Consider the following 24,936-nt stretch of genomic DNA (forward strand, 5'->3'; position numbering starts at 1 on the left):
CAGCTTTCATCATATGCGCCAATATGATATTTCCAATAAAGCTATTCTTTGAGGAACCTACCTGCCTCAGAGTTTTGCATGCTATGAATCTATTACTTGGGACCCTGACATTTATCCTTGATTTTTTCCCATTCATATCCATCATTGTAACCTCTTCTTCCAGAACAACAACATTTTGGTTCATATCCCTGAACCGAATAAGCATTTTTCATTCTACTTCCAACTGAAAACATCAAAAACATGTTTTGGTTCAGCTGGATCAATAGAACCAGCCATTCTATTTTTTGTTTGATTAAAAACCCTTCTTGATAAATAAAAAGGTTGATTTATTAAACCTAGATTATTATTATTACTACCGTGTTTCCTTGAAAATACGACCTGTCCCGAAACACTTTGCCACATTTTTCGTGTGGGCAAAAATATAAGCCCACCCCCAAATATAACCCCACTGGACAACCTCCCCTCCGACCAGGCAGAGAACCGCTCACCGATCTAGTGGTATCCCGAAGGCACCAAGCCGCAGGAGCTGGCAGAAAGGTGCTCACGTTGCTTGCCGCCTTTGGGATACTGCTAGGTTGGGGAATGGCGTTCTACCTGGCCGGAGGGGGGAGTTGCCGGGCGGCTGCTCTCTTGTGAGTGGGCTCCTGAAGAGCTGGGCACAGCCTCAGGGGCGAAGCAGCCATGAGATGACCATGCTCATGAGCAGCTGCCCGACAAATCCCCTCTTCAGCCAGGCAGAGCACATTCACTGATCTAGGGGGTATCACTAAGGCACCAAGCCACGTGGCGCTCTGGCCACCCCCCAGCTCCCGCCACTTGGCACATTCGGGATAACCCCTAGGTCTGGGCATGGAGCTCTGCCCGGCTGGAGAGGGGGGTTGTGCGAGTGCCTGTTCCACCCCCACTCTCTGTTCGGAAGACTCTCTGTCCAGAAGACTCTGTCCGGCAGCCGGCCCACCACACAGAGCACTCCTAAAGCGGCCAATGCTGGAAGACTCGGCAGTGGAGTTTTGGAGTTTGGAAGTTATGCTCAGAGGGTGGCAGCGGTGGCGGCGCCCTGGTAGAGTTGCACAAGGGCTTGGTGAGGCTGGGGTGGAACAGGCGCTCACGCAACTCCTGTCTCTAGCCGGGCAGAGCTCCATGCACTGACCTAGGGGGTATCCTGAATGTGCCCAGCCATGGGAGCTGGGGGGTGGGCAGAGTGTCATGTGGCTTGGTGTCTTAGTGATACCACCTAGGTCAGTGAATGGTGCTCTGCCCGGCTGGAGAGGGGATTTGCCGGGCGGCTGCTCGTGAGATGGTTACCTCATGGCTGCTTCAACCCTGAGGCTGTGCCCGGATCTTCGGGAGTACGCTCACAAGGGATCAGCCACACAGCAACCCCAAAACAAAAAGCCCTCCCTGATTATAAGCCCAAGGCCATATTTCATGGGGCAAAAGAAAATAGGACCCTGTCGTATTTTGGGGAAAACATGGTATATACTTTATTCATTAAACATGAAACTCAGCCAACTGAACATTCAAAAATGCATTACAAATACCAGTGACTGGTGCTAATGGTTGATACGGTTTGCTGCCAGTGTCCTAGGTATCAACCAACAACCTTCTTAAAATATAAGATGTTCCGAGTAGCACAGTTTTTTCCAGTTCCGCTGGAGTTATTGCAGGAAGCTGAAATTTGTTGATGTATTTTGTAAAGTTCTTGGACATGGTGCCAAGTGCCCTGATGACAATGGGTATCACTGTTACATGCTTCATCCATAGCCGTGCAGTTTCGATGGCCAGGTCGCGATATTTCCTTATTTTTTCTAGTTCTTTTTCTTCGACTTGGGAATCTCCAGAAACAGCGATATCAATAAACTGTACACTTCGGCCTCTACAACCGTGATATCTGGCATGTTGTGTTCCAGATGGCGATCCGTTTGTATTTGAAAGTCCCACAAGAGCTTCATCTTCTCATTTTCAATAACTTTTTCCACTTTATGTTCCCATGACTTTCTGGATACAGGTAAATCATATTTTTTACATAATGACCAGTGGATTAATTTAGCAAGTCGGTCATGTCTAACTTTATAATCAGTTTGTGCGATTTTGCTGCATTCACATATTAAATGTGAAACAGTTTTGACTTTGTTATTGTAAAGTCGGCAGTTTGGGTTGATTATTATTATTATTATTATTATTATACAATTGTATCACAGCGGCCAGTTGTTTCACCGGATTTGGCATTGGTTACTAGTCGGGCCCCACCCAGGGGCCTAGGACGTCGTAACGTATTTTCGTAATATGCGTGCAGATCCAAGCAGTGCGGCTTTTTGCATTTGACTGATGGTGATTTTGTCAATTTTTAACTGTTTTAAATGTAATTCCAGTGCTTTTGGAATAGCACCCAGTGTGCCAATTACCACTGGAATTACCACTGCTGGTTTGTGCCATAGTCGTTGAATTTCGATTTTTAAGTCCTGGTATCTTGTGATGTTTTCATGTTCCTTCTCGGCGACCCTGCTATCACCTGGTATTGCGATGTCTATGATTGTGACCTTATTTTTCTCAACCAGTGTGATGTCTGGTGTATTATGCGCCAGTATTTTGTCGGTTTGTATACGGAAATCCCACAAGATCTTGACCATCTGATTTTCAGTGACTTTTTCAGGCTGATGTTCCCACCAGTTTGTTGCTGTTTTAATATTATAATTTTTGCACAAATTCCAGTGGATCATTTGTGCTACTGAATTGTGCCGCAATTTATAATCAGTCTGCGCGATTTTTTTACAGCAGCTGAGTATGTGATCAACAGTTTCATCAGCTTCTTTGCAAAGTCTGCATTTGGCATCATCAGAGGATTTTTCGATTTTGGCCTTAATGGCATTTGTGCGGATAGCTTGTTCTTGCGCAGCCAGGATTAGTGACTCTGTTTCTTTCTTTAATGTACCTGTTTTTAACCATAACCAAGTTTGTTCACTGTCCACTTTATCTTTTATTTTTTCCAGAAATTGACCATGCAGTGCTTTGTTCTGCCAACTCTCCATTCTTGATTTTATCACATCTTTTCTGTATTCTTGTTTTGTCTGTTGGGCCTTCAGTAGATTTTTGTTCTTTACTTCGATTAATAGATGTTCTTGACTTTCTTTTAAATAATCAGCCAGTGCATGTTTTTCTTCTTCAACTGTTTGCTTCACCTGTAATAATCTTCTGCCACCTGATTTTCGGGGCAGATATAGTCTATCAGTATCACCACGTGGATGTAAACTGTAGTGCATTGTCATTAGTTTCCTGGTTTTTCGGTCCAAAAGGTCCAAATCAGCTTGTGTCCAGTTAACTATGCCAGCTGTGTATCTTATAACTGGTATTGCCCAGGTATTTATGGCCTTGATTGTATTTCCACCATTCAATTTAGATTTCAAAATTTTCCTAACTCTGTTGGTGTACTCTCGCCTGACAATAGTTTTTACTTCTCCATGCTTGATGTTATCCAACTGCAGAATGCCTAAGTATTTGTAGGCTTCATTTTCTTTGCATTTAATTAGTTGGCCATTGGGCATTTCAATTCCCTCACATGCAGTGATTTTGCCCCTTTTTATGGATACAGTGGCGCATTTTTCCATGCCAAACTGCATTGAAATATCGGTGCTGAATACTCGGACTGTATTTGTCAATGATTGGATTTCTATTTCTGACTTTCCATAGAGTTTCAAATCATCCATATATAGTAAATGCGAAATTTTTTCAGCTTTTTTGGCTGTTTGGTAGCCTAATTTCATTTTTTTTAAGATTACTGATAGTGGGATCATTGCGATGATGAAGAGAAGAGGTGAAAGTGAATCACCCTGGAAAATTCCTCGCTTGATATTAACCATTCCGTAGCTCTCATTCCCTATTGCCAACTCAGTTCTCCATTGTTTCATTGCCTTTTCAGTAAAGGATGTAATATTTTTGCTAATGCCAGTTGTTTCTAAGCATTTTATGATCCAACTATGTGGCAGTGAGTCAAATGCCTTTTTGTAATCAATCCAGACCATATTCAAGTTCGTTTTTCTGTTCTTACAATTTTCTAATATCATTTTATCAATTAGAAGCTGATCTTTTGTGCCCCTGCTCCTTCTTTTGTTGCCTTTTTGCTCTACTGGCAAGATGTTGTTTGTTTCCAAATAATCCATCATGTTATCTGCAATAATGCCTGTGAGTAATTTGAAGGTTGTTGGTAAGCATGTTATTGGTCTATAGTTTTCAGGTGTTGTTCCTTTAGTTGGATCTTTCTGAATCAAGTATGTTTTTCCAGTTGTCAACCATTCATCAATTTGGCCCTTTTGTAGAATTTCATTCAGTTGCCTGGCCAATATTGCATGTAAACTGGTCAGATATTTGAGCCAGAAACCATGTAATTGGTCCTTTCCAGGTGATGTCCAATTCTTTACCTTTTTAACTCGATTTTTGATCATCCCAGTTGTTATTTCTAATACTTGCATTTGTTTGTTGCCAATGCTTTTCTCAAAGTCATGTATCCACTTTGCTTCCTTGTTGTAGTCCTTTGCATTTTCCCACAATTCTTTCCAGAATTCAACTGTGGCCTGCTTTTCTGGTTTTTCACTTTTGGTGTCACCATTCACATTAAGACTTTGATAAAAACGCCGTTGATCTGATCGAAATTGCTGATTTTGTTTATATTGGATGATTCGTGCCTCATATCTTTCAATTTTTCTAGCTGTTGCTGTTATCTGCTGTTTTACAATCCCTACAGCTTCATTGATGTTTCTTGTATCCAATCTATATCTTCTGATTAGACGATCTATGATTTTGTTGTTTTTAAGCCGTTGCTCATGCATGTTCTTTAAGTTACTAGCATCTGCCCTTAATTTTTTGATTTTTTGTTCTAGACGGATTTTCCACTTTGGCTTTGATGCTTTTTCTGTTGTGTGACTAGGTACTTTAATTTTAATGCCTAGTTCATTAGTGACTATTACAGCTGCGCTGTACATTAACTGGTTTGTTTCCAAGATGGATCCCGGTTCAATTGTTGAAAACACTGCATTAACCATTTTCATGATAGGGGCCAAAATTTTCTTAGGCACAGTTTTTAGTGATGGTAAACGTTGCCTTTCCTCATTAAGCAGAAAATGCTCCATGATCTTATCCTTCAATTCTTTTTGTTTTTGAGTTAGTTCATCAGTTGGTTCAGTGATAACTGGTTCTAGTGGTGGTGATGTTATTTCCTCCCTGAGAGCTTCTTCTGGGAGTTCTACTATAGTGTCTTTAGTTGTGTCTTGAATATCAGTTATTTCCGCTTGTGATATTGTTTTTTGGGTTTTGCAATTTGCCTGAATTTCCTCATGTTCAACTTCACTAAACACTTTATTCCGTATAATAAATCGCCTTTGATCTGCTAGTCGTTGTTCACTAACATTTGAATCTGGATATTGTTGTTTCCATAATTCATACATTCGCTTTAAATATCCTCTTTTTTCTGGCTCTGAGTTGTAGTAACAGGCCATTATGGCACGGTTTTCATCTGCACTATATTTTTGTCGTTTTGTTGGCTGGTCCACTTGTAGCCCACTTGTCGACGGATGTCCAGGGACCCCAACATCCGCCGCGGCCTTTGTTAACCCGCGCGCCGACCGATGCGGTATGGAATTCTTATTCGTTTTTTTCATCATATTGTATGAGTTGGCGGGGTTTTTTTTTACGGGACCAGATGCCAACCTGATCCCAACCTTTCTCCTTTCTCATCCGGGCTTGGGACCGGCAACGGCGGAGTTGTTGTTGTTGTTGTTGTTATTATTATTATTATTATTATTATTATTCAATTGTATCAGAGCAGCCAGTTGTTTCGCCGGATTTGGCATTGGTTACTAGTCGGGCCCCACCCAGGGGCCTAGGATGTCATAACGTATTTTCGTAATATGTGTGCAGATCCAAGCAGTGCGGCTTTTTGCATTTGACTGATGGTGATTTTGTCAATTTTTAACTGTTTTAAATGTAATTCCAGTGCTTTTGGAATAGCACCCAGTGTGCCAATTACCACTGGAATTACCACTGCTGGTTTGTGCCATAGTCGTTGAATTTCAATTTTTAAGTCCTGGTATCTTGCGATTTTTTCATGTTCCTTCTCAGCGACCCTGCTATCACCTGGTATTGCAATATCTATGATTGTAACCTTGTTTTTCTCAACCAGTGTGATGTCTGGTGTATTATGCGCCAGTATTTTGTCCGTTTGTATACAGAAATCCCACAAGATCTTGACCATCTGATTTTCGGTGACTTTTTCAGGCTGATGTTCCCACCAGTTTGTTGCTGTTTTAATATTAAAATTTTTGCACAAATTCCAATGGATCATTTGCGCTACTGAATTGTGCTGCAATTTATAATCAGTCTGTGCGATTTTTTTACAGCAGCTGAGTATGTGATCAACAGTTTCATCAGCTTCTTTGCAAAGTCTGCATTTGGCATCATCAGAGGATTTTTCGATTTTGGCCTTAATGGCATTTGTGCAGATAGCTTGTTCTTGCGCAGCGAGGATTAGTGACTCTGTTTCTTTTTTTAATGTACCTGTTGTTAACCATAACCAAGTTTGTTCACTGTCCACTTTATCTTTTATTTTTTCAGAAATTGGCCATGCAACGCTTTGTTCTGCCAACTCTCCATTCTTGATTTTATCACATCTTTTCTGTATTCTTGTTTCGTCTGTTGGGCCTTCAGTAGATTTTTTTTCTTTACTTCGATTAATAGATGTTCTTGACTTTCTTTTAAATAATCAGCCAGTGCATGTTTTTCTTCTTCAACTGTTTGCTTCACTTGTAATAATCCTCTGCCACCTGATTTTCGGGGCAGGTACAGTCTATCAGTATCACCACGTGGATGTAAACTGTAGTGCATTGTCATTAGTTTCCTGGTTTTTCGGTCCAAAAGGTCCAAATCAGCTTGTGTCCAGTTAACTATACCAGCTATGTATCTTATAACTGGTATTGCCCAGGTATTTATGGCCTTGATTGTATTTCCACCATTCAATTTAGATTTCAAAATTTTCCTAACTCTGTTGGTGTACTCTCGCCTGACAATAGTTTTTACTTCTCCATGCTTGATGTTATCCAACTGCAGAATCCCTAAGTATTTGTAGGCTTCATTTTCTTTGCATTTAATTAATTGGCCATTGGGCATTTCAATTCCCTCACATGCAGTGATTTTGCCCCTTTTTATAGATACAGTGGCGCATTTTTCCATGCCAAACTGCATTGAAATATCAGTGCTGAATACTCGGACTGTGTTTGTCATTATTTGTTGTTGTTGTTGTTGTTATTATTATTATTATTATTTCTTTTATTCATTAAACATGAAACTCAGTCAACTGAACATTTAAAGATGTCTAATAAATACAATTGATTGGTGCTAATGGTTGATACAGATTGCTGCCAGCATCCTCGGTATCTACCAAAATAATAATAATAATAATAATAATAATAATAATAATAATAATAATAATAATAATAATACAATGGCAACCAAGGCAGGCAAGATCCAGGTCCTAGAAGATGATGGAATACAACTTGAGAATGAAGAAATGATAAAGGCAGTAAAACCAGAAGAAGGCTACAAGTACTTGGGGATTTTAGAGGCCTCTGACTTAATGCATAATAAAGTCAAGGAATTCACTTCAGCCAAGTACATTCGACAAATTCGCAAGATATTAAAGTCCAAACTGAACAGAGGAAACATCATGAAAGCCATAAATACCTGGGCTATACCTGTAATTCGGTACTCTGCAGGAATAATTGACTGGACCCAGATGGAGCTGGACAATTTGGACAGAAAAACAAGGAAGATTATGACAATGAATCATGCTTTGCACCCTAAAAGTGATGTTGACCGATTGTATCTACCAAGAGCAGAGGGTGGTTGAGGACTCCTACATGTAAAGCAGACTGTGGAAGAAGAAAAACACAGCTTGAATGATTACATCCAGAAAAGTGAAGAACCAATGATTAAGGAAGTAAATAAAGGAGGCCTTTTGAAGACAACTAAGTTAAAAGCTGAATATAAGAAAGAAGTAATTGAGAAGCGAGCTGAAAATTGGAAAAGCACAGCTATGCATGGCCAATACTTGAAAAGTATTGAAGGCAAAGCTGACCAAAAACTAACTTGGAACTGGTTAAGATCAGGAGTACTGAAAAAAGAAACAGAAGGCTTTATTTTGGCAGCTTAAGAACAAGCCTTAGCCACAAACTGCATGAAGGCAAAAATTCAACATGTTACCACCAACAGCCAATGTCACCTCTGTAATGAGAAAGATGAGATAGTCGACTACTTGATCAGCGGGTGCAGCAAAATTTCACAAACTGACTACAACACCATGACCGTGTTGCTAAAATTATTCACTGGAAATTGTGCCAAAAGTTTGGATTTGAGGACAGCAAAAACCACTGGGACCATCAGGTTGAGAAGGTTTTAGAGAATGAGAAAGTCAAGATCTTGTGGGACTTCAGAATCCAGACTGACAAGCACTTGGCCTACAACACACCTGACATAACAATAATTGAAAAGAAAAAAGTATGGTTCATTGACATTGCAATACCTGGTGATGCGCTAATTGAAGATAAACAGCAAGAAAAAATCATAAAATACCGGGACTTGCAAATTGAGGTTGAGCGACTGTGGAAAAAGAAATCGTGTGTTGTCCCGATTGCAATTGGAGCCCTTGGAGCAATACCTAAAGGGCTACCTCACTATTTGAAAATTCTAAATTTACCTGACTTGAACATTCTGACTCTACAAGAAAACACCCTACTTGGAACAACTTGTCTCCTCCGACATTACCTTAACAGTTCCTAGGTCCTTGGTTAGGATTTGAGCTGTTGAGCTACCAACCAGCCCCAAAGGCTGTGAATCTCACCAAAGATTAACCACATAATAATAATAATAAACAGAATTAATTGAGTTTCATGTTCAATGAATAAAGTATAATAATTGCTGTTAAATGCCTTTTAAGGGATGATATTTATGTATTTTAAACACATAATTCCTCTACTGAAACCAAACATTTCTGAAAATGAAAACCATTTTTAAAATAAACAATTTGCTTTAGTCAAATGAGAATCTGTACAATTACATAAAAAGATTATATAAATCTATGACAGCTCTTCCTTTATTATGCTCAACATACCATAGTTAAAATTATTTTAGCAAAATACCTTTTGTTTCACTAGTTTCCTTATGAAAATTGTTAAAGATAATGAAATGTGGTTGAAGGTTTTGGGATAATATTTGTTTCTTTAAGATGAAACAGATAAAGATTCCCTATGTTTAATTTCTGCTGAAATGCAGACCCAAATTCTCTACTTCTTTTCATAATCATTCTTGTTTATCATACCCTGTCTTGATATTGGCTTAAGACTTTAATTATTTTTCAGTAATGGAAAACTATCAACAGAGATGCTGCTAAAATGTTTTTTTTTCAAATTGGAAGAAACCTTAAACATATTTTTGATCACTCACCTTATCATTGACTATACTTTTTCCATCCCATGCCCATCCTCTTTTTGTGAAGTAATTTACAGTGGCAAATTCTATCAAGGCAGAGAACACAAATGCATAACAAACTGCAATAAACCAATCCATAGCTGTGGCATAAGCGACTTTGGGCAGGGAATTACGAGCACTGATGCTTAGTGTTGTCATTGTTAGCACTGTTGTTACTCCTGTAGGGTAGAAAAAGAAGAAATGAACTTGTTAAGAGTTTGCAGCAACCCAACCAGCACACACGTAAATAATTCAGCAGGTTTCATTTATATAAGAAACTTCTTTATATACAATACCATACAGCAGAAGCCAAAACCAGAACTCAGAATCCAGAAGTACAGAATCAATATTCACAGAAGCTATAGAACTGTGATGATGAACCTATGACATGCATGCCACAGGTGGAACATGAAGTCATATCTGCCGGCATGTGATCTGTCAGCTCCGGTGCGTATGCGTGCACCACTCAGCTGATTTTCGGCCTTCTGGAGGGCCGAGGGAAGCCATTTTCAACCTCCTCAGAACTCCCCTGGCCCCCGGAGGCTTTCCGGAAGCCGGAAATGGATAATTTCCAAACTTCAGGTAGGCCCATTGGGACCGTTTTTCTCCCTCCCCAGGCTCAGAAGGCTTTCCTGGAGCCTGGGGAGGGTGAAAACAGGTTGTCTTGGCCCCCCCCAGGGAAATCCCAAGCTCAGCTTGGAGGCAAGCAGTGCAGCACATGGGGAAGAGCATGGGGGGATTGTGCATGCATGCACATGTGGGGTGCACTTTGCAGTATGGGTGCTGGCACGCACATGCGCTATCATGTGCGCCCTCACATTTCTGGCACCCAACAACAAAAGTTAGTAATCACTGATACACACACACACACACACACACACACACACACACACACACACACACACACACACAGAGTTAACCTAAGCCATGCCCAGCTTTCGAGTCGTCTGGGTCCCCATTGTCTGACCTGTTACCATGTCTATTCCAATTCATGAACCCTTATATATTGACATTCCTCCCTTCATGATTGGAGTAGACATACAACCAAATAATTTAATATTCTTCCCATGGTGCACTCCACCCAATGGCTTGGTCATTATATCTGCCACATTTTCCTCTGAAGAACAGTGAAGCATTTACATTTGATGGCTTCTCTTACATTACAGTATTTAATATCCACATGCTTGCTTCTATTTACTCTGGCACCTGTTGCCATTTTAATGAAAGCATTATCCTCAAACACTGTTACAGCTTCAGTTACTTTTACGTTGAAATCCTTCAACAGCTGTACGTACCAAGTTACCTCTGAGCAAAGCTCAGGCAGAACAATAAATTCTGCCTCTGCCTTAAAAATGGCTACAGTTGTTTGTTTTATGGACTTACAACCAATTAAAGTCTCTCCAAACAATATCTCAATCCCAGAATTGGACTTTCTGGTTTTTACATCATTGGCATTATAACTGTCAACATTACATTTTAATTTCCATTCTTCAGAGACTGTATTTGAAGACCCAAGCTCACAGTTCCCTTCAAATACTTGAAAATAGCAATAGCAATAGCAGTAGACTTATATACCGCTTCATAGGGCTTTCAGCCCTCTCTAAGCGGTTTACAGAGAGTCAGCATATTGCCCCCAACAATCTGGGTCCTCATTTTACCCACCTCGGAAGGATGGAAGGCTGAGTCAACCCTGAGCCGGTGGGATTTGAACCGCTGAACTGCTGATCTAGCAGTAGCCTGCAGTGCTGCATTTAACCACTGCGCCACCTTTTTACACTCATCCAATGCAATTGCATTGGTGCAGCAATAAAGTGACTCAAGATGCTTACTGCTCTAGCTATGTCTGGTCTGGACCACTGTGACAGATGTAACAAGTTCCCTATTGCAGACTGATATATCTCTTGATCACAGGCTTCACTTTTGTCGTCACCCAAATTGTTGTGAAAATCTGTGCTCGCAGGTGTTGGAGCAGAATTACAATCCTTCATGTTGTATCTCTCCAACAGCTGTTCAATTTTCCTTCTTTGACTGAGGACATAATCACCTTTCTCAGTTTTTTGTATCTCTACACCGAGATAATTTTGCATTTCACCCAAATCTTTTAATTCAATTTTTTTCTCTACTTGATTAGCAAATTCCTTTTTCTGTGACAGATCTTTTGCAATGAAACAGAGATCATGTACAAATGCTAATAATTGACAATCCCCACCTTGTATCTTTCTAGTATATATGCAATCATCAGCCTTGCAACTCTTGAACCCAAACCCTTCAATGCAGTATCTAAACAGATATTCTGTCTGACTGCTTCAGCCCATAAATGGCCTTGTTCAATTTATGTACAGCAGGAGTAGTCAACCTTTTTATACCTACCACCCACTTTTGTATCTCTGTTAGGAGTAAAATTTTCTAACCGCCCACCGGTTCCACAGTAACGGTGGTTTTATAAAAACTTAATGAAAATGTTTTTAAATAATGCGAAGACATTTTTTTTAAAAGTCAATTAAATTTAAAAAAAGGAAAGTGCTTCAGTATCGGACAAAACCCCTACCGCCCACCATGAAAGCTGGAATGCCCACTAGTGGGCGGTAGGGACCAGGTTGACTACCACTGATGTACAGTGTTAGGCTTTTTACTTTCATATCCTGGTGCTTGAACCATGTAAATTTATTCCTCTAATTCTGCATTTAGGAATGCTATGGTTATATCAAAATGCCAAATTTTATGCCACATACTGCTGCCAGTGCTAGTGCCAAAATTATGTTTTCACTTTTTACAGTTGGCACGAAAACCTCATCATAGTGCCTGTTTTTCCTTTGTGAAAAATCTAGTGCCAATAATTTTGCTTTATATTGTACCTCATTGTTGGGCAGTACTTTCTTTTTTATATACCGATTTACACCCTACGGCTTTGCAACCGTGTGGGAAAACCGTAGATGTGAACACGTTATGTTCACCCATGGATTGCATTTCTTTGTCCATGGCTTCTATCCACTTTACTTGTTCAATTTTGGGTAGTCTCAATACTTCCTGATAGTTTCTTGGCTCATACCACACATTATACATCCTAACCTTCCTAGCAGAATACCTTCAGGTGGAATCACCTTGTTCCATTGCTCTGATCTATCTGGCATTGACGGCTCTTGTGTCTCAACCCTCTCTTGCTTCATATCTGAGTCATCATTTTCTCCTGACTCCTTTTCTTGTTCTTTTGTAAGTGTCTCCCCACTGAATGCTGACACCATCACTAAGTGAGTTACCATCACTAAGTGTGCCGTCATCATTAAGTGGATCATTCCAAAAAATTGCACCAATTCTGTTCCAACTTTGCTCTGCAAAGCTAACAGACCTGGAAATGATTATTCTTTTGCTTCCATTGCTAAAGCGATAGCTCTTTGAGCCAGGCTCATAGCCTGTAAACCTGAGCTTTCTAGCCTTTGGTTGACCTTTTCTCCTAATTGCTTTTGGAATATTAATAGCAATAGCAATAGCAATAGCAGTAGACTTATATACCGCTTCATAGAGCTTTCAGCCCTCTCTAAGCGGTTTACAGAGAGTCAGCATATTGCCCCCAACAATCTGGGTCCTCATTTTACCCACCTCGGAAGGATGGAAGGCTGAGTCAACCCTGAGCCGGTGAGATTTGAACCGCTGAACTGCTGATCTATCAGTAGCCTGCAGTGCTGCATTTAACCACTGCGCCACCTTGGCCCTATATGCACCCATGCATTGGCCCTATATGCACCCATGCATTGCTTCCAAAAACCCTTCGATTTGCCAGAGATGGCTTTCTCCCATATAGCACAGCATATGGAGTATTAATAGTAGAGGAACTCCATAGCCTATTGATTAAATAATTAACAGTCAATATGGCTTCACCACAATATGACCTGTTCAGACCAGAGTCCTCCAGCAGTGAGTCCTTCATTGTTTGTAAGACACAATTCCACCTCTCAGCTACACTGTTCTCAGCTCTTGTGTATGGATTTGTGCATCTGTGTTTTGTTCCTGACTGTCCCAACCACTATTGACCTTGCTGACATGAATTCTTAACCTCTGTCAGTTTGCAGCTGTTGTTTATACCTTCTTTCTACGAAGCTTACCCATTGCTTAAATTTCTGTAGCACTTCTGTTTTAGTCTTTAGTAAATAGCAGAAACCAAATCTGCTGTACTCATCTACAATGACCAGCAAATACTTTGCTCCTCTCAAACTGGCTTGCATTGGCCCCACCAAATCTGCAGGTACCAGCTCTAGAACTCTTGTTGTCTGCGTTGTGCTACTTTTGCTTACTGGGAATGCCTTGGACTTTGATGACTTAAATACTGCACAATCCAAGTATGCCTTACACCCTTTTAAGTTTAACCCTTCTCCAAACTATTGCAACTTTTGCAAAACTCTGAAGCTGGCATGTCCAAGCTTTCTGTGCAAGAGATGAACACATGCATCATGTTGTTTGGGCACATTGAACCTTTTGTCCATGCAACACATAAAGATTATGCTGCTTTATGCCCTGTGTACTTACATTCCCATTTCTCTTTATGAGACACTTCCCATTTACAAATGTGGCCTCAAATCCTTGCTGGTCTAGACTAGAGACAGTCAGTAAATTATGCTCCATTTCAGGCACACACAATATGTTACTAAACTTTTCCTTCAGACATGGAATCACCACTCTGCTTTTTCCAATGACTTTAGCTTTCTGGCCATTTGCCAAGGCTACTGAATCTCCTCCAGCTGGATCCATTCTGAATAACAATTTAGAATTATTAACAATTGTTTGACTAGCCCCTCTGTCTATTAACCATTTGTCTCTGCTATTAAAATAGATAACTTTTACAACAGCAGCCTGTCCATCTGTTGTATCATTTCTTTGCAAACAGTCTTTGTTCAAATGAGTCCTATCACCACAGATGAAACTTTGCATTTGCTGTTGCTGTTCTGTCTTGTTGGAAAATCTTTGCTGGGCTACAATCCAATCTCTTCTCTTACTTTGGCCTTTGCAGACATCCTGTCCGTTGCTTTTCTCTCTCTGCTCCTTGGGTCTCCACCTCAAGAATTTTTTCTTGTGGCTTCTTCTAAAATGGCATTTGTTTTCTTCTGAAATCAAACTGGCTTTAAGAGCTTCCATTCTTAAGTCCTGTTTTGGTTTGCACTCAAAAAAAGCTGAACCAATGTCCCACGTTTCCAGTAGTGGGATTCAAATAAGTTAACAACCAGTCCTCTGTCCTAATGGCCAGCTGGGTGGGTGTGGCTGGGTGGTCATGTGACTGGGTGGGTGTGGCCAACTCGACATCACTCACATTGAGGGGGGCTTCACCTCACCCAGCCTCTTGCGACTGTGGGGATTCTGCAATGGTCATAAGTATGAAAAATGGTCATAAGTCACTTTTTTCAGTGCCATTGTAAAATTGAATGGTTATTAACGGAACAGTTGTAAGTCAAGGATTACCTGTACAAAAATACAAAAAGCTTCTTTGCTTGCAAAAAGCTGCCCTAAATACCAATCATTAGATTAGAAATGGGGGAATACACACTGAAGATCAGTGACAATCACAGTCGTCATGGAAACCTAAACTATTCTGTCTGAATATCTTCCTTTTCATCAGCAATACATGCAACCCAGAGTTACAAATCAGGCGGGCACCAGAGCATCTTGAGGAATTAAAATAGTTAAAATGCAATGATAACTATCAACAGCCAACTCTTGCTCACAAAGTGAAACCCTTTAGCAGAGAGGTCATTTAAGTTCTCCAGAAAGTGGGTGGACATACTTGAGCTACAAAATGCCAAGCTAAAGAGACAAATCAACAAAATATATAGAGGACCCAGATTCAAGTCTCTGCCCCCCCCCCCCAAGCTTGTCAGGATCACAATAAACTTAGTACATGCCACAGATATCTAAATAAACTTCAAACCTGTGTTGGAAGAAATGTTCTTCTGGGTTCAGTTCCAAGTGGGGAAAAAGACACTGGAAACATGGAGGCTGCTTGGAAAGATAGTTTTAATGGTACACAGGACCACATGGTTTGAGGTCCTGGGGACAAAGGTGATCACATGCTTCAAGATGTTGGGTGAAGAAGGGCCGAGATGCTGAAAGTCCCTGATTTTATGCCCTTTCCAGCCTTTGATCTTGTACTTTGATTGGTTGTCAGACACCCATGGGGTTATGCAGGGACAATTCTGTAGGCTGTGCTTTGAGTCCAAGTTTGATTGCCTTGCTGGCTGATGTAATTTTCCCAGGTGCCTTGTGGTTAGTTTCTGTAGAAGGCTAATCCTATCTTTGTTATGCAGAATAGACTGGCCCAGGCCTTTAATGGCCCATTGACAAAGGTGGGGGCTATTAAGAGTGAGTCTGTTTCCTGCCTAAAAATATGTTTCTCCATTTCTTATCCAGGGAAATATAATATTCTGCCTTTTCAATATTTCCCAGGATATTTCATTTTTCTAGGAGAGGGGTGGGTTTTAACCTTCTACAATCCCTCCTTTTTTTTTAAAAAAACATGTGAGTGGGACACACATGTTCTTGACAAAAGATTAAAATTAGTCAGATCAGGGAGACTTTTTTTTTCTGATACAAAGGGGGAGGCATTGAGAGGCAGCAGAAGGATTTCTTCAGTGGCTCCCAAAAGGAGAGCTTTCAACCATGAAGGTCTAGCAGCCAGGACAAAAGTTCTGGAAAGAAATTTACAGTATCCAATTTTTTATGCCAATTAATTTCGGATGTTGGATATTGCTTTCTGTGAGCTTCCAGACAGTTTACAAGAAAGCAGAAGTCCCAAAATTCTTCACAGCTATGGTTTTGCCTTTTAAATAACTACAAGCCACCCATTAGCAAGGGGTGGTTTTTGAACCTACCCTAGCTCTTATTTTAGTGAGACTAAATTGAGTTTAGCCAGTGTGCAATCCAGGCTATTTAGTATTTTAAAAATTACACACAATGAGCCCTGGGGACTCCTACTTCTGAGACCCTCCAATGCAACATATCTTGCTTTACTAGGCAGCATACCTTTGTTATGCAGAATAGACTGCCCCAGGCCTTTAATGGCCAATTGACAAAGGTGGGGACTATTAAGAGAGAGTCTGTTTCCTGCCTAAAACATGTTTCTCCCTTTCTTATCCAGGAAAATATAATAATTCTTCCTTTTCAATATTTCCCAGGATATTTCATTTTTGTAAGAGGTGGGTTTTAACCTGCTACACAAGCTGGGAGAAAGACACTGGAAACATGGAGGTTGCTTGGAGAGATGGTTTAATGATGAACCAGAACCACATGGATTTGGTTGAGGTTTGGACTCTCTGAGATGTAATGAAGAGGCTTGTGTACTGAAAGGGTGTTTGGCAAGTCCTATTGTGTCTTAATGTCTTTCCTCCTGTTTTAGATCTTGAGTGAGGGCTAATTCCATCCATTCTGCCTTTGCTCAGACCTTGCTGCAGGGAATTTTTGCCTGTGACCAGAGCTATCTATCCTTTTATCTCTTAAGTGCTGACATCTGCTGCTGGCTATTAAGGAAGGCGGAGGCTGCTTTCTCCCTCTAAAAAACCATGTTTCTCCATTTCTCATCCAGGAAAATATATTCTTCCTTTTAAATATTTCTCAAAATATTTGATTCTACTAGAAGATGGGTGGGTGCTAACTTCCTACAATTGGTGCCATGTTACTAAGCCTTATTACCATGAGAGAAAATAAATGAATTGAAAGGAGGATCCATAGTTTTAGCTGCCGGTTCACTCTTTTCCCTTGCTCAGGCGTCTCCACTTGCCTGGGTCAGCTGTCTTGTCATTTAGCTGATCCCTCTGGACACTCTTCTCCTAGCAGGCAGGTCATATGGTGGGGAAGTGGTCAGTCTCCTCTCAGCAGGCGTGCCATTCTTCCTCTCTCTCCATCTTCTGCTGCTTTTTCCACTGTCTCAGGGGTGGGTTTCTCACCCCGTTCCAACCAGTTCGGTTGGAACGGGGCTGGCGTCGTCCTCGTGCATGCGCGCAGTGCACGCATGCATACTAGCGTCTGTGCGATGCTCCAGCTGCTCCTGGAGGATCGCGCAGGCGCTGTATGCGTCCTGCGCATGTGTGGAAGCGCAGAACTCATCAAAACTGGGTAAGGAGCGCGGGCGGGCGGGCCCTTTGCCGTTCCCGGAAGTTACTTACTTCCGGGTTTGCCGACCAACCGGTTCGTGGGGACCGCCGCGAACCGGTTGAAACCCACCCCTGCACTGTCTCTGCTCCTTCATTAATTCCCCTGCCTGTGTCTCTTTCACTTGACCTCTCCCTTTCCCCTTTCTAGAGAAAAGAAGCTTTTTTCTCTCCCTCTCCTTCAAGTCTTTTTCTCTACCTTTCCCTCAGGCCTCTTTCTCTACCTTTTCCTAAAGCTTGCCCCAATGAAGCCTCACCTAACTCTCTCACCCTCTCTCTCTCCTTTGCTTTTCTCCTCTTTCTCACCAAAACCTCCTCCTTTTCACACACACCCTCAGTGGGATGGAGTTCAGATCAACTTGTTGCCTCTGCTTCCCTTTTCTCTCTTTTCCCTCATGTTACATTCCTATTCCTATTATTTTTTAAAGAAAAGCATCTTGTCAAATATAAGTTCAAATGTATTAGTGAAGGGTCCTTGGTGCTCTCGGAACCTGGCTATTTTCTTGCAGGCAATTCATTACCCAAACTAGATAACATCATCAGTCTGGCACTGATGATATTACCTAGTTTGGGTAATGAAACATCTGGAAGAAAATAACCAAGCTCAGAGGATAACAGAATTGGAAAGGACCTTGGAGGTCTTCCAGTCAAACCTCTGCTCAAGCAGGAAACCTTATACCATTTCAGACAAATGGCTGTCCAATCAGACAAAGGTTGTCCAAGAGAGCACCAAAGATCCTTCACTTCAACCCTGAGCTATAAATATGCTTAAATGGGTTCACCAACAAAAGGACGACCGACAAAACCGTGCCTGACTAAACCGCGGTGACAAAACCGCGAGTTCTAAACCGCGCCGATGAATGAGCGCTGAATTGCGCCGGCAACAGCGCGGCGATGGAAGCGCACTGTGAACCTAAACCTAACGCCAACCCTAATGCTAACCCTAACCCTAAACGTAACGCTAACCCTAAACGTAATGCTAACCCTAAACGTAACGCTAACCCTAACCCTAACCCTAACCCTAACCCTAACCCTTACCTTAACTTAAATCGCCCTTAAATCGCCCTTCTGTCGACGCGCTTACCTTAACTTAAATCGCCCTTATTTTGCCCTTCTGTCAATGCGCTGTTGTCGGCGCGTTGATGACGTTGCGGTTTTAGCGACATGGTTTGGTCGACGCGCTTTTGTCGTGCACGCTTTTGTCGGATCACGACTTAAATGTATTAGACTTTAAACTTAAATTTCCCCATATCTAGGGAAAACACTTTTTATATTCAGATCTGATTTTGAAGGACTGCTTACAACACACTATAGTTAAAAGGTTTAATAAGTATGCTCTTAAAATAGAAAACTACTTTGTGCATTAGTTATTTGATTCTTCAAACTTTTAATGCATAAAAACTTTAAGTGTGCCTATAAAGGAGTATGTTATGTGGTTTTCATGTTTCTTTGATTCTTCTATACATCATACATCTGAAAAAAAAAATTGCGCTCACCTACTTAGCAAACACTGAGAAAAGTTGCAGTAACAGACAGAATACCTTCAGTTCATGATGAAACAGGTTATAAAATGAACCTGCAACAACACCAGGCTTGGTCTCTGAAGTCTAGAATGGCTCATAGTAAGATTGCTTTTATCTTTCTTCAATTCAAAGGAGAGAAAAAAAGTGAGGTCTGTAAATATACTGGATGTATTTTGATACAAATGCTGCAGAAATAACTGGATTGTTGGTAACTGGTAATGCATTGCATTATTACTAACACTGAATTGGAAAGAAAAGGGGATTAATAGTGAAATACTTCATTAAATGTCAGTGTACAATATGTCACAAAGTAACATGTATTGGATAGTGTAATAAGAGAAGTCTCCAAATTATAAGAATGTAATTCCACAAAAGTAAATTATGTTCTGAAATAGTAAGAATATTTCATGATGGAAGAAACAAGGAATTTCATGCTGGAAGGAACTCATGAAACAAGAATAATTGATTTTTTTAGGGGTTTTCAGGTAATAAATTTCAACTGTTTCTGCAAACTATTTTTGTACTCAATATATGTAGTGTGGCTGCATTTGTGTGTTCAAATCAGTTTTTTACTCCTGGATAAAATCACTCCACTGTACAACTCCCAGTGGTTTTCTTTGCAAGCTATTCAGAATTGGCAAGCCTACATTCTGGGGCTGAGAAAGTAACCACGCAAGGTGATCCAAGTTACCAAACTGGCTCTGGTGTAAGCTTAGAAAAAGACTGTCATTTAACACGTTCTTCATCATTAGGAATTCACTAATAGCACATATATTTAATTTTTTTGAAAAAAAATCAGGCAATTGTGTGACAGTTCTTTCCTAGTCCTTGAAGGCACAATCACCTGTTTTCTAAATACATCATCTATGAAAAAAACATTCCAGATTTATCCAATTAGCTGGACTGTAACTTCCTTTACAAAGTAATGTGAGGCAAGAAAAGACAACAAATCATTTGGTTACAATTCACCATGATGCCTTAGGTCAACCATATTAAAGAGATGTCATAAATGAAAAATACTGAAAAATTTGATTATTAAGTTAGTCACACTATCTCAAATGATTAAGTGTAATTTGCTGCTTGAAAGTACTGTACATTATGTGTGGAGAATGAAACAGGGAAAGGAGAAAGTAATAGATTTCCAATAACAATAATACTAATACTAACAACAACAACAAATCACTATCAGTTTAAAAATAGAAATCCTCTTCTTTTAAATCTAACCAAGATTTTAAAAACTGATATAAACAACGTGCATCACTCTGCATACTACATTGAAGGAAAGTAAGACATTTCTTTGGAAAAAATACAAAAGTGCTTAGGTCTACCTTTGATTCAAGAATGTTTGAAGAGAAGATAGCAGGCAGTCTAAAATTTTTCATAACAAACTTACACACCTTCGTATTACAGAAGATATAACACTATTAAAGACCATGTTAGAATTTATGTTCCAAAATAGATATGATTGAGAATAGATTCCAGCTCACATGAGAAGTCAGTCAATGAATCTGTCACTGATTTAATATATGTGGTTAAGGGTTTTCAAGTCTTTGGAGACTCACACTCACATATAAATGACATAATTACATCAGGTGTTGAAAAAGCCAGATGACTAGCTTTATTAGAGCTTTGATTTTGCTCTTTCGGAAGATTATAAGTACCATATATTTTGGACTATAAAACACTCTGGACTATGGAGGAGGAGCCAATGTCACGATGAGATGGTTGTGTGGTCTCAATGCTCTGAGACCAAAGCCAACACTTTTGCCACTGGGTGGTCCAAATGGACCTAAACCTTCCCGAAGAGACGGTGAACAGGAAGAATACGTCTTGCTGATCTCGGGGATATCACAAGCAAGATAAGTTCTTCAAGCCGGTGACAAAAAATCCAGCCAAGGCTGACAAAGTTGGCCAAAATGGAAGGATATGGAAAGAGAAAGTGTTTCCAGCTGGTGAGGATTTTTTATTGTTTTAAAAAAAGAGACTGCCTATAAAAACTCAAAAACCAATTTAAATTAAAGAATAGAAGAATCAAGCGGCGGAATGGAATTTGGAATGGTTTTGGACACTGGTTATCTTACTTTTTAAATGTTATTTACATTGATTGAATCTATGCAAACCTTTTGAAATGGATGGATTACGTTTTCTTTTATTACCTTCTCTTTGTGACTCTGTAATTTACAAACTAAAGTTTTCCTCTTTTATTGTTGTGGGTATTTTTCTAATTCATTTAAAGATTGGACCTCTTTTTCTAATTTTATATACAAAAAAGATACAAAAAGAAACTCTTTAATAGTGGCTCCGCTCCGGAGGCTGGGAGGTATTGTTGATCGGACTTTTGTGTATTCAAAACGGAACTTTTTTTTTCACGGATTGCTTTGACTTGGCACCACAAGGCTTTAATGTTTGGCTACAGACTGATAAGAGTGCACAGATGTCCCTTTGAAGTATGTTTTCGACTAGAGAGAAGTGAGAGCAGCGTTCTTTATGAATCTATACTTTAATTTTGTTCATCTTTTAAGCTAGAGTAGCTGTGTTTGTCAGAATGCTACAATCCCAAGGAAAAATAGAGGTCTTGACTTTGCAAAATATATATTCAGAACTACAGAAATTATCAAATATAGTAGAGAAAAAACTGGAATACCTAGAGCACATAACAAGAAAATGTGATGAAAAAATTGAAAATGTTCATCAAATGCAAAACAGGATGATTGAAACTCAAAAAAACCGAAGTGGAAAATGAATATAAAGAGACTAAAGCTGCTGATATCTATGGTAATTGGTTTGTTCCTGAAAATGGAAAGAATGGAATACAGACAGAGGAATTAAATGGAGAGGAAATCTATTTCAAAGGTCAAAATATAGAAGAAGATAAAATTAAAGAACCTATGGATTTAAAGAAAGAAATTCCACTAGCAAAAGTTTTGATAGCACGGCTTACAATCAAAGACAAACTGAATAAGGAAACAGAAAGAGGGCATGGCCAACTTGATGTCACTCACACACACTCAATCACATGGCCATCTCACCTTATGCCCATTTTTCACAAAAAGTTCCAACAGTGGAGTAAAATGTTTCACAGAAGCAAAAATACCAGTTGAAAGAATAACTTTTAAAAAATCAGTGATCTGACAAGTTTTATTCTGAAATTATCAATTAATACTTAGAAATAATTTCATAACAATGAAGACAAAACATATCTTAAACTTTAAATGCTGGTTGAAATAAACAGACTCTTTTTCACCTATATTATATTTAGAAATTACATTCATTTCTGTCCTGTCCGATTTCTTTATTTTTGGCTCTTAATTATATAACTCTATTTGCTTCTCTAGGTCTTTGGTTACAGAGAAAAATTATCAGTTTATAATCTCTTTAAGTCTGGATGGTTTCTTACTGTGTTTCATTTCTCCTTGATTCCTCTCACCCATTTTTCATTAATACCAAGTCAATGCAAGTCAATTCCACACAACCAACTTGTGGGGACAACTTGCTATGGGAAGCCCAAAGGAGAGCTAGGCAGATGGATGAATGAGAGAGTAGGCCGAGTGCATAAGGATGGGTGGAAGCTTCCCATTTTCATACAGTTCACTGTCATCAGGCTTAACAGATAACAGATTAACAGAATTGGAAGGGATCTTATAGGTCATCTAGTCCAACCCACCACTCAAGCAGGAGACCCTATACCATTTCTGAAAATTGCAGTCCAATCTGTTCTTGAAAGTCTCAAGTGATGAAGCCCCCACAACTTCCAAAAGCAAGCTGTTCCACTGGTTGATTGTTCTCACTGTTAGAAAGTTCCTCCTTATTTCTAGGTTGAATCTTTCCTTGGTCAGTTTCCATCCATTATTCCTTGTCTGGCCTTCAGGTATTTTGCAAAACAGCTTGACCTCCTCCTCTCTGTGGGAGCCAAATGTTAAAATATTGGAACACTGCTATCATGTCTCCTTTGGACATTCTCTTCACTAGACTAGTCATGCCCAGTTCCTGTTACCATTCTTCATATGTTTAAGTCTCCAGTCCCCTAATCATCCTCTTCTCTGCATTTTTTTCTACAGTCTCAACATCTTTTTTATAGTGTGGTGACCAAAACTGAATGCAGTACTCTAGGTGTGGTCTTACTAGGGCTTTATAGAGTGGTATTAGTATCTCACTTGATCTTGATTATATCCCTCTGTTAATGCAATTTAGGATTGCATTGGTTTTTTTTGGCTGCTGCTGCTCACTGCTGGCTCTTATTTAGCTGGTTGTCCACTAAAACACCAAGATCCCTCTCACAGTCACAGCTATTAAGCCTGGTTTCACCCAGTTAATGTCTGTACTTTTGGTTTTTCTTACCTAAGTGTAGGACTTTATTTTCCTCTACATTGAATTTCATTTTGTTAGATAGGGCCCAGTGTTCAAGTCTGTCAAGATCCATCTCGATCTTGAACCTATCTTCTAGGATGTTAACAATTTCTGCCAGTTTAGTATCATTTGCAAATTTGGTAAGTTCTCCATGTAAACTTAGACCCATTTAAGGATTACTCGTTGACTTCAGTTTGTCAGCCAATTTTCCCTCTGGTGGTGATGCTATCTATCCCACTTTTTTTCTAGCTTACCAAAAAGTAGGTTGTGGTCTACTTTGTCAAATGACTTGCTGAAGTCTTGCTGAAGATATTATGTGCACAGTATTTTGCTGGTCTACTAATTTAGTCACTATGTTGAAGAATGAAATAAGATTGGTTTGGCATGATCTGTTTTTAACAAACCCGTGCTGGCTGCTAGTTATTACTTTACTCATTTCTAGGTGTTGGCAGATCTATTTTTTAATTGCCTTTTCCAATATCTTCCAGGGCATTGATGTTAGGCTGATTGGTCTGTAGTTTCCTGGATCTGTTTCCCCCCCTTTTTTTGAAGATGAGCTGTTTTCCAGTCCTCTGGTAGTTCCTCGGTGTTCCAGGATTTTTGAAAGATGTGGTACAATGGTTCTGCAGTGACACCTGCCAGCTCCCTTAGAACTCTGGGATGTAATCTGCCAGGTCCTGGTGATTTGTATTCATCAAGATCAGACAGGTGTTCTCTTACTGGTTTTTCGTTGTTGCTTATTTCAACTTTTATTTCCAGTCTGTTATTTCCAGTTATGTTTCTGGTAGGTTGGACTATAGTTTCTTTTTGCGTGAAGACTGATGCAAAGAATGAGTTAAGCAGCTCTGCTTTCTCTCTGTTGCCTGTTACTTCCTTGCCATCTTCTCTCTTTAGTGGACTGGCCGTTTCCTTGATTTTTTTTCTTGTTGTTTATATGTTGAAAGAAACTTTTTTTAAATCATCTTTGATCTTTCTTGCAAGTCTGTGTTGATTCTGAGCATTTGCCTTCCAAACTTTGTCTTTGCAGATTTGGGCTATCTGCTGATATCCTGTCTTAATTATGTGTCCCTCTTTCCATTTTTTGTACTTGTTCTTTTTCTCTTTCAATTTGTCAGATAGATCTTTGTGCAGCCATGCAGGCTTCATGCAGAAGAAGCCAGGGACAATAATGGCTGCAGTGTTGGGGCGAATGGCAGGGAGGCAGTGGTAGCTGGGGGCTTTCTATTTTCACACATCCCTGCCACTGCCACTGCCACTGTGCTCAAAATTGCTGCTCCTGCTGCCATTGCCATGTCAGGTTTAGAACTGTTGTTGCTGCCATGCTGAACATGGAGTCACTGCTGATTTGGGCTCAGAGCCATCACTGATGGCATTGATGTGCCAGGCTCGGAGCTGCTGCCACCGCCACCATGCTCTGCATGGAACCA

The 24,936-nt window shown here is 40.0% G+C and overlaps 1 protein-coding gene across 1 annotated transcript in view; it reads right to left on the minus strand.

Annotated features, from left to right (window-relative positions):
* GABRA2 (gamma-aminobutyric acid type A receptor subunit alpha2) overlaps positions 1-24,936 on the minus strand; it is a 127,467-nt gene that overhangs the window by 6,685 nt on the left and 95,846 nt on the right. Inside the window, exon 9 of the mRNA XM_087724643.1 lies at positions 9,487-9,689. Within this exon, the coding sequence (XP_087580769.1) occupies positions 9,487-9,689 (203 nt within the window). The remainder of the gene's footprint in view (positions 1-9,486; positions 9,690-24,936) is intronic.

The sequence above is a fragment of the Thamnophis sirtalis genome, unplaced genomic scaffold (genome assembly GCF_051295495.1).
Source record: "Thamnophis sirtalis isolate CommonGarterSnake01/CBP01778 unplaced genomic scaffold, rThaSir2_p1.2 scaffold_10, whole genome shotgun sequence".
Taxonomy (NCBI): domain Eukaryota; kingdom Metazoa; phylum Chordata; class Lepidosauria; order Squamata; family Natricidae; genus Thamnophis; species Thamnophis sirtalis.